Source organism: Rhamphochromis longiceps, linkage group LG4 (assembly GCF_057381845.1).
Source record: "Rhamphochromis longiceps isolate RC_006_pf linkage group LG4, R_longiceps_female_GT1.1, whole genome shotgun sequence".
In the NCBI taxonomy this organism is placed as follows: Eukaryota; Metazoa; Chordata; class Actinopteri; order Cichliformes; family Cichlidae; genus Rhamphochromis; species Rhamphochromis longiceps.
The window spans coordinates 37,128,814-37,147,165 of record NC_140560.1 but is presented as its reverse complement, the minus strand read 5'-3'; the positions used below and the strand labels follow the sequence as shown (position 1 = coordinate 37,147,165).

The 18,352-nt window shown below is 45.9% G+C and overlaps 1 protein-coding gene across 2 annotated transcripts; it reads right to left on the bottom strand.

Annotated features, from left to right (window-relative positions):
* Positions 1–529: 529 nt before the first annotated feature.
* sh2b1 (SH2B adaptor protein 1) lies at positions 530–12,658 on the bottom strand. Of its 2 annotated transcripts, XM_085404856.1 has the most exons (11): positions 12,628–12,658; positions 12,474–12,549; positions 7,967–9,978; positions 7,354–7,455; positions 6,827–6,918; positions 6,653–6,735; positions 6,371–6,526; positions 5,820–6,031; positions 5,506–5,680; positions 4,418–4,508; positions 3,670–3,748 (listed from the first exon to the last, which is right to left on the bottom strand). In XM_085404856.1, exons 3-11 carry the CDS (start codon positions 9,647–9,649, stop codon positions 3,727–3,729), a joined length of 2,616 nt encoding a protein of 871 aa, XP_085260982.1. In that variant the 5' UTR covers positions 9,650–9,978; positions 12,474–12,549; positions 12,628–12,658; the 3' UTR covers positions 3,670–3,726. The 2 variants fall into 2 exon arrangements, with proteins under 2 accessions (XP_085260983.1, XP_085260982.1); XM_085404857.1 differs by lacking the exons at positions 4,418–4,508; positions 12,628–12,658 and having other exon boundaries at positions 530–3,748; positions 12,474–12,621.
* Positions 12,659–18,352: the final 5,694 nt, after the last annotated feature.

The window sequence follows — 18,352 nt, the reverse complement described above, 5'->3', positions numbered from 1 at the left end:
ATGAAAAAAAGTTTAGAAATCTTTTTCATTCCTAAATATGAATAAAAATACTTAAAAACCAATCCAGATTGTCATAATGCATGAAAGTGTTAATTAGCCGGTATCTTAGTCTGGGTGATGCTAAAACCAGAACATCCACATTTATCTAATGCAGGGGTGCCCAATCCCGGTCCTCGAGAGCTACCGTCCTGCAGCTTTTAGATGCTGATCTAATGGTTGCACAATGCACAATAAGTGTAGCGCCCCCTGGTGTCAGGCACTGCAACTACATTCTACAATTAAATGTAATAAAAAAAACAAGTGAGATTAAATCAGTAAAACACTGATTTACATGATTAAATATACTGCTGGGATTTTGATCATCTGGTCTTAAATCTGCTGTGGAGCAACTTAAGAAAATTTCAGACCAATTATTTTTGTCAGCTTTTTAAAGTTGGATGAACCCGACTCATATTTGATCAACGTCTAATAAAACCACAATAACACCCCAGGAAAGGTTTTTTTAAAAAAAAGACCACAGACACAGCAGTACGTTTCACTATATTTATATTATATCATTAAATTCAATGTAGTACCTGAAACTAACCACACAGGCCAGACAGACGCTGCCGTCCGGCTTCAAACACACGGTCCCAGCAAAGAGAGAAAGAGACAGAGAAAGGCACAAAGAGTTCTGAAACTGAGAAAAGGACAGAACATGATGGCGATGATGATCAGACGAGTACATGAGCAAAGGAAAGCAGAGCGAGACTGGGTGGGCTATGACATGAGTAAATGAACTGAGCGACAGATGCAGGCAGAGGTGATGAGACGACACAGAAAGGCACAAGGAGAAAAAGTATTTCATCGACATTTGCTGCTATAATTTTAATGATGCAGGACGAGGCAGAGGAGGAGGGGGGGGGGGGGGGGGGGCAGACTGAAAAGGGCGAGGGATCCCGCCACCTGCACAACGAGTCCTATATCGTCATCATTCCTTCTTTTTATCCCCAAACGTAAAAAGGCACAAACATCTGAACTGAATCACAAGATGAGTCGGAACAAGTGTAACATGAAGCGTACGAAACAAAGACAAATGTAATACTATCACTCTGACCCTCAGAGTTTTATTATTTCCATCTTATTGGTGCTGAACCATCAGCTCTGAGATCAGATGCTTTTTGAGCGTCGGAGAGAAAAAGCGAGAGAAAGAGAGAGACATTTACACCGAGTGATGCTGCTGAGTGACTGAGGTAAATGTTTCCTGCCTGATCCAGACCCGACCCACCTCCTCCTCCTCTCAGGCGGCGCCAAACCAAACTCTTTAAAAGAAAATAAACTTTACTGCTCAGGACGTACGTCCCAAAGGTGCGACTGATCGCGCAGCACGATGGGGGGGGTGCACATGATGTCACTGCACGTCGTTATTTACGAAAGTTAAAACATTCTAGGAGGCCTGAATGGTCACTAGTGAGAAAAAATAAAAATTAAAAAAATTAAATATCACTCTAAATCAGGGGTGTCAAACATAAGGCCTGGGGGCCAGGATTGGCCCAGCAGAGTCATATCTGGCCCACTGGATGCTTTTGGAGAAGGTGGAGGGTGGTGTAGATTTTAGTTTTACAGCTTCTCCTGCTGATAATGACCGCGGCCAATCACGTCGCACCAAACTACGTGAAACTGAAATGAGAACAGCTGCGCGTCTTCAGTAACTGCTACAGAAACGACGACATCAGCGTCGTCACGTGCACGCCAACATCAGTGTAACATGTAGAAAAACAGACACGCTGCTGAATGTGCGCTTTTCCTTACATTAACATGTCAGGGGTTTTTAAACATGGTTACACTTTCTTACACAGCGTCTCACTGACCCCGCCCACTTAGAGTCACAGCGGGCTCCACGTGGGCCGTGGTGGACGAGGAGTTTGAGCTGCACAGGCCTGGGACACGTTTAAGAATTTAAAACAGCCGTGACGGACGCTGCAGGGAAACGTTACGATTTTTATTCGTCACCTCATGAATGCATCAATATAAAGTGCGGTGAGGCGACTGTTGTGATTTGGTGCTATATAAATAAAATTTTATTAAATTTTGTAAATGTGCCAATTTATGGCTTTATTAAAATTTTATTAAAATTCTCAAAAACTGCATTTAAATTTGAAAAACAAAAATCTGAGGAGCCGCACCAAACGCCACTGATGACATCTGATGTTTTAATGCTGACGAACTCAGACTCCACTTAAAAATGTCCGTTTAAGACCGAGCAACGTTTTTTTTAAAGACGTACGAGTCAAGAAAGTCTGACTTTAAGCTAAATTAAAACAAAGCCATTTCAATGCTCACGAGTCCACTAAGAATGATGCCGACACCACAGGCCAAACTAAACTTACACGTGACATTTTAAAGGAAGTGACAAGCAGCTCACCGAACATTGCCCCCGCCCCCCCGTGATGAAGGTGATGATTGGCAGACTCAGTCCAACAGCAGCGAGTATCGTTACAGTCTCACACTGGCAATAACGACGTTTAATATAATAAAAAGTTAACGCACCGATTTGTGTCCAAAAGTGAAAATAAAATGAACCCAAAACATGCTCAGACTTCAAGAACTAATGAAAGTAAGTCTCATGAAGGCGTCAGCCTGCGGCGCCTCACATCCAGTCAGTGTTTTTCCTTGGATCCGATCACCACCGACCAACAAACATCCCGGTGCAGACGTCACCATCGTGTTGCTTTAAAGGCGTTTCTAGAATAAATAATAGCAGCAGCTGAACGTACCGTCAGCTCAGTGAGAGCGCCACAGTGAAACGACAACGTGCACCTCGGCGTCCTGACGACGCTAAAAACAGACTGTTTGGGACGAAGGTTCGGAAAAACGTGATTCCACCATTTAAACTAAGACCTGTGAAAGTGAAGCAGTGAACGTAAATAGTGGCTTTAGTGTTAACATCATCTGTAGTATTAATACAAGCAGTCACATGTGTGGGCGGAGTTTAAATGTTAGTGTGGGGTTCATAAACTGCTACCTGGCCGAGCGCGGCTTCAGAAACTACATTTTTAGTCAACATTTCTGTCGCTTTCGGTTTGCTGCGGCGCCGCGATGTTTCGGGTCTGGCTGCCAAAGCAGGAATATCTGTAGCATGTTTGGCCTCTGGCTAGCGTGTGCCGTCCTGACAGGACCGCTGTGAGGTATCGTCGGGTCTGCCGGCGTCAGGGCTGAGCCTGCTGCGAGGCGTACCGGCAAAACAAAACAAAGCTTATCTGGCTATAAAGAAATGTACCGCTCGTTAGTGTCGTAAAGCTGCGCTCACCCGCCTCTACGTCTCTCTCTCTCACATAGTGTTAGTACTTTTACTCCTCCCCCTCCTCCTCGCTAACAAAATTAAAATACTGGTTATGAATGGCTATGATGTACGCCGCCTCATCCAATCCAACTTTCACGCACACTCAAACACACATACGCCTCCTCCTCCATCAGAAGAAGGAGTACTGGTTATCGATGGCTCGGGGCACCCTCGCTCCCTCCCTCTCTTCTCCGTCTGCAGCTTCTAGTTGGCGGAGAGGCGTGTCCCTGTCCCTCTCCTCCCAGTCCTCCACGCCGCCTCCACTTCCTCCACTTCCTCCTGTGGTTGTGACTGTCACTGCCGACACCGCTGCTGCTGCTCCAACCTCCATTTCATTTCCTCTCTCCTGGGGCGGAGTCGGGGGCGGGGGGCGGCCCGGCGGCAGGGGAGGAGGCTGAGGAGGGCTACGGGGTCTGCTGGTCAAGTCTGCAAGGACAGAGGAGAGGAGGAGAAAAGGAAGAAAAGGGGAAGGGGGTAAGAGAGGGAGAAGAGTGTAAATAAAGGCAGAAGAGGAGGAGGGGGGAGGAAGAGGAGGAAATGAGGCCGAAAGTGAAACAGTCGGAGGAGAGGAAGATGAGGTGGGAGACAAAGAGAGACGACAGTGAGTGGCTGGTTAGGTGGGAGGAGTCAGCGGTCGTCAAGTCCATGGGAGTCATGGAGGCAGTCCAATTCAAGGTAACACACACACACACACACACACACACAGTTGTGGGTCTGAAACTAAAGTTGAACATAACCAGGATAACCTTATCTGCTTCAGCCACGCTGACGTCATTACTCCTGCTAACAGGTCACATGACTGCTCATCCACTCAGTCAGGCCGGGCTTTATAAATGTTGTTTGCTCTGAAACTCACCTGTTTTCTTCTAAACTCAGATTTTTCCCGCAAAATATTCAAAGTTTTCTTTTAAATTTTGGGCAGTTATCCTAAAAATCCCCTCCCCTCCCCCAGTACAGCTGCCATTTATTCAGGCCACTGAACTCTCCTGATTGGCTGTGGAGTGTCACATGACCAGAGCCAAACTAAAACCCAAACACATCATTTGTTCATTCACTTCCTCGCTCTCTCTCTCAGCCGAGTCCGGTCTCACTTACACACAGTCAGAGATGGGGGTTGATGGAGAGTCAGGATGGCGCGTGGTGATGACATCACAGGCTGTAGGCCGACTGCCCGCCCTGTCCCGGCCTGCAAGGGGCGAGCCAACGGATACAAGACAACAACAGAGAGGTCAGAACAGCGATGGGTGCAGTAACACAGGACAGATGGAGCAGGGGTGGAGGTGGGCGGAGTTTCTCCTCACAGGTGTGACGGCACTCCCGTTCGATCAAACCACCCAAACAATGTTTTCAGGCTCTGATTCTGGATCGGACGGTGTTTCCCCGTCACACTCGTGCTGTCGTTAAAGCATTTTTAGCTGAGAATAAAACGCCAGGATCTTATTTTCAGCAGGTGAGACTTCATGCTGCCAGGCCGAGGTCACAGCAGAGGTCACAGCAGAGGTCACAGCCATCAGGACCTTTTAAATTTAGCAATTAAACAACAACTTTTAAAATATGTAATCTGGAGACTTTACTGGCAGGACATCAACATCGGTATAATAAACATCCCAGCAGACATGACGATAAATGATGATTACACATGAACAGAACAGGAAGTAGTCTGCAGGAAGGAGGGAACACATGACGTGTTGGTGGCATTACTAACGTGACGCGGGCAGGTCATGCGGGGTTTGTGTAAAATCCACAGACGAACACGTTAAACAGGTTTGCTTCCAGCTGGGTTACACCTTACAGGTGACCGCCGGGCTCTGCAGGTGTCTGCACACCTGACTGAGCAGTTTCAACCCGATGCAACTTAACACTGTTGCTAAGCGACGGCAAGGCTGACCACAGGAGACACAGCGCCTACTTTTCCAGCAGCTGCACATCTGCAAGTTGCTTTGCAACCCCTTGCCTCCTCAGAGCTCTTTTAAAATCACTTTTCATCCAGTTTAATTTTAAATGGAAATTCCAAGAACAGGAACGCCTGAATCCCAACGAATAATGATTTCTGAAAATGGTGAGACAGCATCAGTGATGTCATAACAGTTGTTACATGATCAGAGATTCAAACTCATTCCTTTAAGTCTCGTCTGATTTGTCATTAATTAGTCGCCGGGAACACCTGGTGCTCTCACTCGTACCTGGCTGCCGAATGGCGGTAGCTCCCACGAAGCTGATGAGCGTGACGTCGGAGGCGCCGCCGGACTCCAGAGGGATCGGGTGCACGCGGAAGTGCTCGAGCATGTCGAAGATTGACTGGAACCACAGGTGCTGCACTCTACACTGACCGTCCTCATTCAGCGAGAGGCGGAGGTGCTGCGGGGAAGAAGGCAACGACACGTGTAAAGCGTACGCATCATCACGTCACCCAAACGTGAACCAGTTTGTCAAACAGGACGGCCATGAGATCCTCTTTGTAATCAGACTAATATCTGCCGGGATGCTCTCGTCTCACCTTGGCTTTTCCCTGGAAGTTGAAGGTGAGGACGTATTCTCCGCGCCGCGTCTCGCTTTGACGGACCAGGAAGACGCCGTGGCTCGCCGGGCCTCCAGCCAGCACTAGCTGAGCGGCTTTGAGGCGGGACAGCGTGCCGTGGAACCACTGACACTCGCTGAGCGGGTGCTCCACCGCCTCAACCGGCGTCACGTCAGAGAAGAGGAAAGACCCTGAGTGGAGGAAGGGTTTGTGTAAACCTTTAAAGCTAGTAAGGTCATCACGCTGTGACATCACAGCATCGATATACCACCATCACATCTCTACACAGAGACAAGAATCTACTCCACATTTAGCAAAGCTGATTCAACTGTTTGTGTAGATATTCTGATGCATGTCTGACATCATTACATGTTGTGCACGTGACCACATTACACACCTACAGCACGCCACCTGAAACAGCAGAGGCTCAAGCTGGATGTGGATCATACATGTGCAGATGCATCAGGATTCTTCAGGCGTCACAGAAATATTTTTGAAAAAAACAAAACAAATCTCTGGGTCAGACTCACCTGTGGCGTCTGGTGTCTCGGCAAACGGTGTGCCGAGACTAGCCCCGCCCCCTCCGTGAATCCGGCCATCTGGTTCATCGAGAGGCGCTCGAGGTGGCAGCTCAGGCGGGAGAGGATCCATCAGAGGCGAGGAGCCTCCGATCCCACCATAACACACTGATGTGAAGAAACGAGCGGAGATGGTCAAACGCTTTTATGCAATGTGTGTGTTAGATGTACAAGAACAGAAGCTCTGCCCACATCAGGGGGTCCATGTTCAGTAAACTCACACTCCATGCTCACCTTGTGAAAGGCGGTCACCGATCTCAGGCGTCCCGCTGATGTCCAACGGCCCCCCGCACACACCCTCGACATCTTCCTGTTCACTGTGGGAGGGAGAACGTGGTTATAGCCACACCCACAACCACATATGGAGCTGGTCAGGCAGCATGCCACTGCTGCTTTGTGTTTGCTCACCTGAGACAGATGCCGTTCCTGATGTCACTGAGCCACGCCCTCATCTGAACGGCGTCTCGCGTCTCGATCACGTACTGCGTCGTCCCGTCCAGCTGAGAGCAGAAAGAGAACGCGCTTCATGTTTCAGTGAAACCTTCATGTATGAAAACGCCACCGTTTCGATTCCTAATATCAGTTTAGGCCCCTCCCCCTCATTCCCAACAGATTACTTGCACAGTGGAAACCCCCCACTGTGCACTGATGCTGCTTTGAGTCCATCAATGCTCAGCTTCACCACATTTATGCTCCACAAAAATAAAGACGCCAGATTCTTCCGACCTGCTTTCGCTCGCACGTCTCTGGATTGTCACATTCTTCCTGCTGGTTTAGTTCCTGCGGCTAAAACAATGAAGCGGCCTGTGTTCATGTGGTACGCCTTCAGCTTTCACAGACTACATTCTGCACATTGCATACACGCACTGAGAGGCCGGCACGTGATTGTTTGTGTAGACATAAGAATCAGAGCCGATGGTTGACGGCGTGGTTACCTGCAGCAGGAAGGTGTTCTCCTTGTCGGGGACCTCGAGCGCCGTGGTGCTCCTCACATCCACGATGGCGCAGCAGGGCACAGTCAGCCGAGGCTTCGATGACTGAGACAAAAGGTTTGCCGTTTAGTTATACAGCCACACAATTTAGCAGCAGGTCAAAGGTCGTGTTCAGCCAGCTGGAGAAGTGTGGGTGATGGTGACACTGGCAGTCCTACCACTCCTGACCAGTAACAACCAGGACAGGCTGAGCTACAAGTTATTCTGCTGACCGCTTCATATGCCTGACTAATGAACCAATCGACTGACGGCTCAACACATTTAGCTGTTGTAGGGTTGATGGCAGGAAGTGAAGCTTTGTCACCTTTGTGGACTTTTTAAAGGCTCCTGTGACCCTCAAAGCTTCAGAAGACCAAATAAAAACAGTATTTAGACACTGACACCACTTTTCATACTGATGTTTGAGCTTGTGTGATTTTTAAGCTACTTTTCTGCAATATCGTTTTTAATGATTCTGCTGCAGATGTTCATCGAGTCAGAAAATAAAAATTCGAGTCGTTTCTCTTTGACCTGTTTTGAGCACCAACACAAGTTAAAAGGTTTACTCAGAACTCACTTTGGGTGGGATGAAGAATTCCAGGTAGTACTCCTCTCCACGCTCGCCACCTTCTCTGTCCCGCTCTCGGAGGACCAGCCGACATTTGTGCCAGCGTCCTCCCCTCCAGGGCACGTTCCCCCCGCTGGCGAGAGACTGCACCGGTGGCGGCTGTGCTCCAGGAGACTGTGCTGAGGCAGGATTGTTGTCCGTACTGTGATGCAGCAGACCGAAGGAGAAGCCGGAGAAGCCGTGGCTGCCGCTCCACTCGTCACTGGATGAGCTGACGCTCACCCCGCCCTCCCGTACCAGCCGGCCCACCTTCCTCGGAGGACCCATGGCGGCGGCGCTGCTCGGAGGCAGCGTTGCAGAGTGCGAGCTGGAGGCGGTCGAGGTGAGGACGGGAGGAGGGGATCGTGACAATCTGAGCTTCTCCAGACGATGGCTCCACTTCTCCTTCTCGCTTCCTTCGCCGTTGCTCCGCCGCCGATCCCGAGCGGCTTCTGACAACGACAGGGAGGTGGCGCTGCTCGACGACGAAGGGGGCAGTGAGGAGGAGGAGGAATGAGGAAGCGAGAGGGGCATGGACAGAGAAACAGGCATGGAGGAGGTGGGTGTAGGAGGCTGAGTGCCAGAGGTCCTCTTAGAGGTGTCCTGCACGCCCATGGTGTAGCTGTAGCTGGAGGGCAGCTGCGCCTGCGTGGCGTCGCTGGAGGAGCTGCGCCAGTGCAGGATGCCTCGCACGCTGCCCCGCACGCTGCGCCCCACGTTCCGCAGCGAGAAACGCTTCTTCAGCTTGTTTTTGGAGGAGCCAGGCGTGCCGCTCACCTTGGAGCCGGGCGGAGGAGTGACTGAGGAGGGTGGATTCTGAGGAGTGTGGGAGGAGTCTGCGTTGTCCACCTCTGACGAGTCCGCTTCCCGTTCTTCTAGCTCTTCGCCGACGGACGCCGCCCCGAGCCAGCTGTCCTCCTCTTCCTCCACAGGCGCGTCGCCGTTCCCTGGAGCCACCACGCTTCGACTCTCCTCACGCCTCCCGTTGTTCCCTCCTACGGAAGAGCAGCACGATGACGAAGATGATGGAGGCATGACTTGGCTGTGGGCATAAGAATCCTGAAACCTGTCCCCGCCACGGTTCTCCAACACAAGACGTGCCGGCGCTGGCTTCGTGCCCCGCGTCGTGTTAGTTGGAGGGCACAGGGGGACCGCCCCTCCAGTCGTGGACAGCGGCGAGACCGCCTCCTCTTCCAGAGACGTAGCGTCTGACTGGGGAGCCCAGCTCACCATTTCATCCCGTGCAGAGGAACAGCTCGGCGGGAGAGCCCCCTCCAGCTCGCTCTGGAAATGGCGAACGAAGCGGTCGGTGAAGCGGCGGCAGAAGGCAGCGGCAGAGTCTGCGGAGTAGTGCGGGTTCTCTAAGAGAAACGCCCGGAAGTGACGTGCAAAGTCGCCGGCTGCGACGCGGGCGTGGAGCTCACAGAATTCGGTCCAGCTCAAGCAAGGTGAGGGCGATGGCGTGGGCGTGTCCGACAGCGAGGACGGATGGGCCTGGGATGGCGGGCTCATCAGCGGAGGGAGAGGGGGAGGGCGCGAGGACAAGGGCAGCAGGGAAGGAGAGGGCGGGGAAGGAGAGGGGGAGGGAGATGGAGGTAAAGGGGAGGAGTTTGCCGCCCGAGGGCTGGGTGGGGTTAAAAGGGAGCCGTTCATCCTCCTGAAAGGCGTGAGGCGCCGAGGGGCTCAATGATCAGTCAGATTACTTCAGTGTGGGGGGGGCACCTGCACCACATCAGTCTACCAATTTACAAACGAGGGTGAAGCTCTGCCCCATCGAGGGAGAAGAACAAACAACAAACCACGATAACGACGGCGTTTAGAGGCGGTCAAACTTCTGCTACATTATTTATGAGACTAAAGACTTCAGCCAGAAAAAAACCAAAGAGGCTCCCACACAGGAAACGTGCCGTCTGAGGTTAGACGAGTCACAAGGTCCGCCTCTTCTTCAATGTCTGTCTGTATGACAGGAGCGCCGCCACATCCTAGAGAAGGGAAAAAACGTTAGTGACACGAGCAGAAACAGCGTCTGCACACTGCAACTGTTGAAGCATGACGAACATGCCAGAGATCAACAACGGCCTTTAATGTCTGAAAATCTTTGTGATTCAAATATTTTTTATAGGAAACAGACCCACACATGAAGCGCCGATCAGGTGAACAGTGGCGCCGTTGGGATCAGAACACGTAGAAACGACACGACAATCGGTTTGAGGCGTCGCTGAATCGCGAGCTCAGCTTTCACTTTTTGTAATACCTGCTGTGATTTTCCCAACATCCAGATTAATAAAAATATAAAACTGATCTGATCATTTTGAAAGAGCGATTTCTTTTAGTTAATTTTTTTAAATAACTGTCACAGATGCAAATTTAACATTAGGGTGACGTTGAGACAGGAAGTGGTTCAGTCATGCTTCGTTTTTGCTCACAAACGTCGCAGGATTCAGCTGCCAGATTTACCACAGCATCATGCCCATCAGTGCTATTCTGCACTCTCATTGGTAATCAAGTGGAAGCTGAGGCAGGGTCAACTCAGGACCCGCCCATGTCGCCAGCGGTTATTTCACTCATCGTGCCTTCATGTTGGACTGGACGCCTCTCGAGATCATGTCTACCTTCTAACGTCGAGTTTTTAATTTTTCCTTCTTCAGACTCGTCATGTAAAACTTTGCGTCATCGTTGAATCCGTGTTGTGGCTCCTTCATATTGCTCAAAGAATTTTAGGGGTTTTGAGTTTGGTTCTTATTTTAGATTCTTGAATATGATTCAGTTTTGTTACATTTTTTTTATTTAACTTCCATTTGAAGTGATTTTATTATAGGCTGCGTTTAATGTTTTGGCTGCTGTAACAGGAAGTCTTTTGGATGACAGATGTCTCATCGTAAGCACGTGTCATACTTTGAACTAAAAATCTTCAGTTTCTGAAGTTTGAGGGCATTTAAGCATTCGGTATCGACAGGTACAGGTATAAAGTTTTAAGCCACTCATTTCTTTAAATTTCGCTTACTGGGAGCCTCCAGATTTCTGAAGGTCTTTTAAAGTTTTTATTTCACTCATTTCCAGTCCAGTCCTTGTACCTGAGATTTTGTTAAGACTCTGAACTTTGACCTATTAATCACTCAAAGATAAAAAGACTCCTGACTCAAGGGATGAACCAGTGCTGTGTCCACACATCATAGGAAAAAAAGTTCGATCTTTAGGCTCTTTGTCACCAGCTGCCTGTCACAAAAATACATTTGTTCTTATTTCAGTGGCTGAATCTAAAGTACAGAAGATATCACGATTTGAAAGACAAGATGGTGTTTTTGCATCTGGACCTTCAGCTGACCGTCTAACGTTCACTGCAGCCTCATCAGAGGGCTGGCTGTCCAGAATCAGTTCTTAAGGGAAAGCGGGGAGTTAAGGCTGAGCTATGCCACATTACATATAAAACACAGTGGAGGCTCTCATTTGCATTTTAGTCAGTGGTGTTTGAGATCTTTGAAAAGCACCATCAGAGTTTGATCAACTGTGCAAAACCATCGGGGAAAAATGATTTCAGCCTGACAAAGATGCCAAACACGGCCTGAAGAGAGCAATAGTAGAGTATTATCAGTCATGGATCAACATTACTGAAGCAGTCCGGGATCATCCTGACACAGAACAGAACAAAGAGGCAGAAACATCCAAAAGAGCTTTGACTATCCTTCAAGAAGCCTGAAGAACGATTCCTGAAGATCCTCACAGAAACTTCTGGCTACGCTGAAGAATAAAGGCGCTCACACCAAACACTTACTTTCAATCTCACTAGAATTACACTCCCAATTTTGGCTTATTAACTACATTTCCATGTATGCTTGGCACACGTTTTAATGCACCATACATTCATTTCCTTTTTTCCTACAATATATAAAGACATAAGATGATGTAAGACTTTTGCACACTCCTGTCCAAAGACCAAACGTTCCAGTTTTTGTATATTAAAGATTGTTTGCTCACAGGGTTCTCGAAAACTGATTTATTGATCATTTTATTCCTAAAAACATCATTAAAACGGTTTTTAGTATCATTTTATTTTGACCGCTGTTACCTTTCACCTTAATGACAAAAAGACACGAACACTTCCCCCAGCACCTGATTATTGATTACAGATTATTGATAACAGAGCGTCTCACAGCAGCGTTAGGTGGCTCGTTAGCATGCTAACATGAACTAGCAGTGTGCTCATTCAGCTTCTTTAAAGACGTGCAACGTTAGCTGGCCACCGTTAGCCCCACAGACTCGACGTGCCCACGCACCTGCCCCTCAGTCGCGCCTGTGTTCAGTCAGCTGTTGCTGGTTTAAGTGGTCAGAGAGAGGACGACCACACACTGAATCATCCCACAGCAGTTGTAGCCAAACATTCCGCGAGCTAAGCTAACCGTTAGCCAGCTAGCTAGCTAGCTATTAATAAATCTAGCTATCAGTGTTTCCTGAGCACAGCGCGCGGCGTCTCGTGTACCTGCAGATCACAGTCCCGTGTCTCCATCCGTGTCTTTGGCTGAAGCTGGCACCATGCGTTTCATCTCTCCTCCTGCCTACATAACCGGACAAACTGCTTGTTATTATTGTTGCTGCTGCTCGTGCTGCTAAATATGAATATTGCTATGCCTTGCCTGGACCCGTTCTTCTCGCAGTGGCCTCAATCTCGCGATCGTTGGCAGGTCGAGGAGTGCAGCCTTTATATGACAGCAAAACAGCTGGACTCAATAATGATGATTATTTTCAACAACAACAACAACAACAACAACAACAACAACAACAACAACAACGTTATTGTAGTATATTAATACGTTAATTGTTCTAAATCGGAATTAGAAAAAATTAAAAAGCGATATTAAAACATTAGAAAATACACGAAATACAAACTCAATATTTTAAGACATCGATAAAACGTTATGGAAAAAAGCCAGTCTATTGAATTTATTTTGTGTATTTCTTTAAATAAAAAACTGCTCTACTAGTAAGAGGAAGATTTGCCATTTACTGTTACTGTAGAAGTGATATTACTATAAGAGTAATATCTATAACTATAATTTCCCCATATTTCTGAAAGACCTGAATCAATTACCCTGTAATTACTGACATATTGCCTCTGAGATTATCCCACAATATGCTTTTGATTTTCTGAATAGTTCCAAATTTAACATGAGAAAAACTGTACCTTTGACTCACCATACAGCCACTAGATTTTCATCAAACAGCTGATTAAAAAAAAAAACGTATAAATAAACGTAAAAAGAAAAAATAAATCAACGTCTTGATGCATGCTCAATCATTCAGGTAAGGAAATCCCAAAAGGTTGATTCTGTTTATCTGCACGCAGCGTCACTGAAAACATTACATTACATCTTTTTCCTGCTGTTTTTAATCAAGTCTTATGAACACTAAGCGATAACTAGTCAATAATTTAAAGGAAAGCAGCAAATCTTCACATCTAAGACCTGAGAATAATTTGTTTCAGGCATCTTTTACAGTTTTTTCTGATTGCTTAAGCACATTTATTGTAACTATTGGCTAATTTTGCAAAACTCTTCACACAAATAAGAAAACCTGTCAACCAATCATCAAAACATTGTAGTTCTCTTGCAAAAGCAAACACAGCTAGATTAACTCTTCACACCTTCGTAAAAATGGTGTTTCCGTATCAAACAGTACACACAAGCCATCATCTACTAAGCACACAATGCGCCAACTGCACACTGATGGTATGAATACAAAACACATCTGGCTTTTGCTTTCCCTGTGCACAAGGTAGGCTACGTCAGTGTGAGCTCATACTTCTGTCATAGATCCATAAGCATAGAGGGATCCAAACTTCAAGTACTGGTGTTTATTCACACACATCAAAACAAACACAAGTGTTTATTTCCAAGTATAGGATTATTTGCAATCGCCATAATGACTATATGGGTTACTTGGTCTGCAGTGAACATGCTTCCTCTGCCCCAGCATCTGGTCATCTAGCAATTCTGTAAAGTAACAATTTCAGTATTTTTACATCAATGGTATTGGTGTGTTTCTCATTGGCATATGGCAGTGCTACAGATCTTTGTGCGAAGTGACTGTACTCACCGATTCTCATTTCAAGATGTCCTTATGGTGCTTGCTACAGTGTAGCGGCTCGAGTTAGGCTGGACCCGTTGGCCAGCTACCCTCAGGGTCATTCCACGGTAGATTACATGGTCCACTATTGTAGCTCTGATGTCATCAGCAATTCTATTTCTTACTCTTCCTACCCTTCCTCTCCCCCCTCCTCGTCTTCCTCTTGCTCCTCCTTGTCCTTGTCGTCCTCTTCATCCTACTTCTTCACCTCCACGTCCTCTTCCTCGGCCTCCTCTACTTCTCACTCTTTCTGCTCCCACCATTGTACTCCGCACACACAGCTTACCTGTATTATAGTGCTTAGGCTGATTGCAAAGTGAACTAATTATCTAAAGAAGTTTTCACATGTGAAAGTGTGCCAGACAGTTGGCAGATTAGTGTTAATGATAGCCATACATGTGTATGCTTTTGCTAGGAGTGTGTTGGAAATTTGGTAATTGAGTGTTGTGCAGTGAATTGTGCCTACAGTTTTGCAAAGTGTGTGTTACAAAATTGCAAACTGAGTGCAAAGCAGTTTTTGTGCTTTTAGTTTTGCAAACTCAGTGAGTGGTTTTGCTATAAGTCTGAATAGTTTTAGAGATTGTGCTACAGGAATCACAGTTAGGGTTTAAGCATTCAGAAAAAACTGTATATTTCACTCTCACTTTATTGTTTTGGCATGTTTATGCCAGATAATGTATATATTGACAAATCAAAACATATGATTTTTTTCCAGTGCAAAGAACAAGTAAAAAAACATGAACATCAAATTTAAATCAGTATTTTTTTTTATTATTATTATTCTTTTTTACATTGAAGACATTTGTGGCTTTAACAGCTTATATCATAAATAATAATCAAACTGGGGATCATCAGACCTCCAAAAACAAAACAAAACTACTAAAAAGTCTGTCTGTGTCCGTTTAGTGTCGTTGTGTGTCTGACTGCAGCCATGAAGCTCTTTGGAGTCGTGTGGTGTCGCTCTGTGGGCCTTTCACATTATTTTGTGCTAGTTCAGTGTTTTTATGATTTTCAGTTTCTTGTGCCCATCACTTCTCTTCATGGTAAATTTTCATCATGTTTTACTTATTTTGTGTCTTTTACATTTGTTTTTATCTATTTTCTGGTCTGTTTTCTCTTTTTTAGCCCTCTAGTATCTGTTGTGTCGTTTTACACTCCTTCATCTTTCTCTTATTTCTTTGTCTTTTTATGATGGTGTTTGGGTGGCAGGGTGTTATTACAGCATCACAGTGAGAAGGTTCTGGATTTGAATAGCTTCATGTTGGGCCTCCTTTTAGCCGGTTAGTTCTCCTGTACAGAACTTTGTGGTCGCTGTGCAGGTGCTGCAGGTTTTCTTTGGGCCATATTTGGTGTTGTCTGACAGTCACTGAAAGGACAATATAAGACCTAAGGCAGCAGACTCATCGAGCTCAGATGCAGCACTGCAGCGAATATGCTGCAGGCTGGATTGCAAACATCACAACACACCTGACTCTGTGAGGTGGACCGGCGGGGGAGCTGAGCATGAAGAGTCCTCCTGAGTCAGCGCTGTTTTGATCTTTACTTTGTGTCATCTTGGAAAAATAAAATACTAATAAAAAGTCTCTCTGTGTCCGTTTGTGTCTGTTTCTGATTATTTTATCAAATGTCATACAAAGAGTTGGTCAAGGTTCTGCGCACAATATCCATTTATGGTGTTAGAGGGAAAACTCACCAAGCCGTCATCTTCTGACTGGATTTATGTGAATGACGGGATTCACAAGTAAAATCTTGTGATTTTTAAAAGCAGGAGTAAAATCTGTGCTTGTGGAATAATCCTGAAATCAGGATTTATGAGAACAAGAAAATATTGTTAGAATTACAAAAAGGTGGAGCTCTCTGGAGACTCAGGGAGCTTCTCCACCCCTCAGAACAAAATTCAGAGATATTTAAACTGGATTAAGTGACACGGAAACACTTCAGCTCCTGCTACTCAGAGATGTTGTTTAATTATAATATCTGTAGTTACCTTCCAGAGTAATCTGAGTAATGTTTATATTTCCTCACATTTATAGTGACGATCAAAGAGAAACTTGTTGTTAAAGGTACAAATATTCAGACGGGCTCTGCAGCTTTAAAACAGCTCAATGTGTTTCTAGAACAATCCTCATGCTCACTGTTCTCACTCTGCTGGAAGCAAGTCTCTGATTTATTCTTAATTTAAGCTGAACAACCAACCTGAGAAAGTCAGGATTTAAGAACAAACTGACGTTACTGGATTTTAAAAAAAAGGTTCACCTGGAAAAAACCTCCAGAACCACAGAGAAGAAAATACTTATTTAAAAAAACCAAATTTTATTCAGAGCGTTCTGTCTGAACACCTGCCATCTTCCAAAAACTCTCTGCAAATTATTTAGATTTGATTATTCTTCTGCAGTAAGTTTAAACCAGGAGTCAACAAATCTGTCCCCGAATATGAAATGAGGATGACGTCTAGAGGGCGGGGTTATACAGGACGACCTGAGCCAATAACGACTGATTCAAACTACAAAGTCAAAGGTGGAATTGAAAAAAAAATTAAAAAAAACTTACCTGCTGGGAAAAGGTCTAGTAGTTATGAGCATGTCAGTGTCCACAGATCAAAGTCTTTAAAATTCGTTCAAATCCTCATATTTAATCATGTTTACAGTAAATATAAAGCTTCAGGACTGTGTGACAACCGCAGTACAACAACTGGCCAGCAGGTGTCAGCAAAGCCTCGGGTCTGCTTACAAATGTTAATAATAAACCTGAGCGAGAACATTACTGATGCTCAGACCCTCATTATCATGTCTGTAGGCACCTTCCAGAATAATCTGAAGAGTTTCATCTAAAGAGAGAAGTTTAATGAAGAGCTGTGTGGACTTATTTGGTTTAAAGATGTTGCTGCAGTAAACGTAAGAGCAGGGATGGGGACAGTTTCTTAGGCATGCTCCAGACTCGTCCTCCATGAACTGCCATAAATTACAGCATGAATAACAAGCAGGATATAGACCTGCAAAGCCCAGAGGGATGTGAGCACACTTACAGACGTCAGTGTTTTGTAGGTTTGCTGTTGAAGTGATGGTTCTCGGGCCTGTGGGTTTAGTCTTCCTGCATAAAATCACTTTTCCTGAAAGCTTTTTTGGCTCCTCGCTGCAGGTATGTCAGCTGTGTGACTGTGGTGAGTGTGCTCAGCCTGAAAGCTCTCATGCAGCAGGTGAAACATCTCTGACTGGGTCAAACTGGTGAAGCTGAGGTGTAAATATTTCCCCGAGTGCGGCTTTCCCAACTCTGTAAAGGCGGTGAGCGTGACGAGGCTGACGTCTCTGATGTTTGAGTTCATTTCCTGTCCTAATCTCTGAAACGTGTTCCAGCTGCTGTGTCTGTGTAGGCTGTTTTATTTACAAATGCTTTTCCACATCTCTGCACTGACCCGCTGACGGCCTTTCCACCTCCAGAGTCCAAACTGGGGTTAAACTGGTCCTGATGAAGGACACCAGGTCACCCTGCTCTTTTTTAAGGTTGTGACTTTAAAGACTTAAAAGACCAATGAGAGGGTTTTTTTCCTGCAGTCTGAGGTTCGAAGGTAACTTGGATTTTAAAAGGACAACAAACATGGTCACGTGACTGAACTGGGAGAACAGGATTTGTGTACAAAGAGCTGAATTGATGTAAGTTCTATGAATGCTGTGGTTTCTTTCTGGGGAAAAAAATTAAACTACAACAAACAACAATTTTGCATTTTTTGTATTCATTTAACAGGATGGATGACGTGTGAGGGGGCGGGGCTGAAACGTTTAATGAGAAACTGCTGAAGGGCTGAAAAATACTCCATTACAATTATTTGTTTCTCTGTGTTTAAAGATCTTTGAGACTGAATGATTAAATCTGATTTACATTCGTTTTAAAATGTTCAGCAGTCTGAGGGCAGAAACTGACCTTTACTCACATTATGAAGATGCTTTTATTCCTTCATGTGAAAAAGTCTTAACAGTGTTTGTATTCATTTATTTGGGACAAGTAATAATGAGAGCATCGGTTCAAAGAGCAGGGAGGATACAGGACTCAGTCACAGCTGAGCTGGAGACCTCATCCCTGATTGGACCTTTAAGAAACAAACTGTTAAATGACCCCAAGTGAGACGATGAACCTGTGGTTAAATAATAAATATTCAATTACTGATGAGTCGTGATTTTAAAGTCCTGTCAGAAAAACGGATCCTCTTTGAAACGTTGAGTTATTAAAGGGGAAAATACA

Excerpts from the sequence above, each read along its gene's own strand:
- sh2b1 (XM_085404857.1), bottom strand. The coding sequence starts at position 9,649 with ATGAACGGCTCCCTTTTAACCCCACCCAGCCCTCGGGCGGCAAACTCC. Across the intron at positions 7,456-7,966 it reads AATTCTTCATCCCACCCAAA|TCATCGAAGCCTCGGCTGAC; the intron begins GTGAGTTCTGAG and ends CTTTTGTCTCAG. Across the intron at positions 6,919-7,353 it reads AGAACACCTTCCTGCTGCAG|CTGGACGGGACGACGCAGTA; the intron begins GTAACCACGCCG and ends TTCTGCTCTCAG.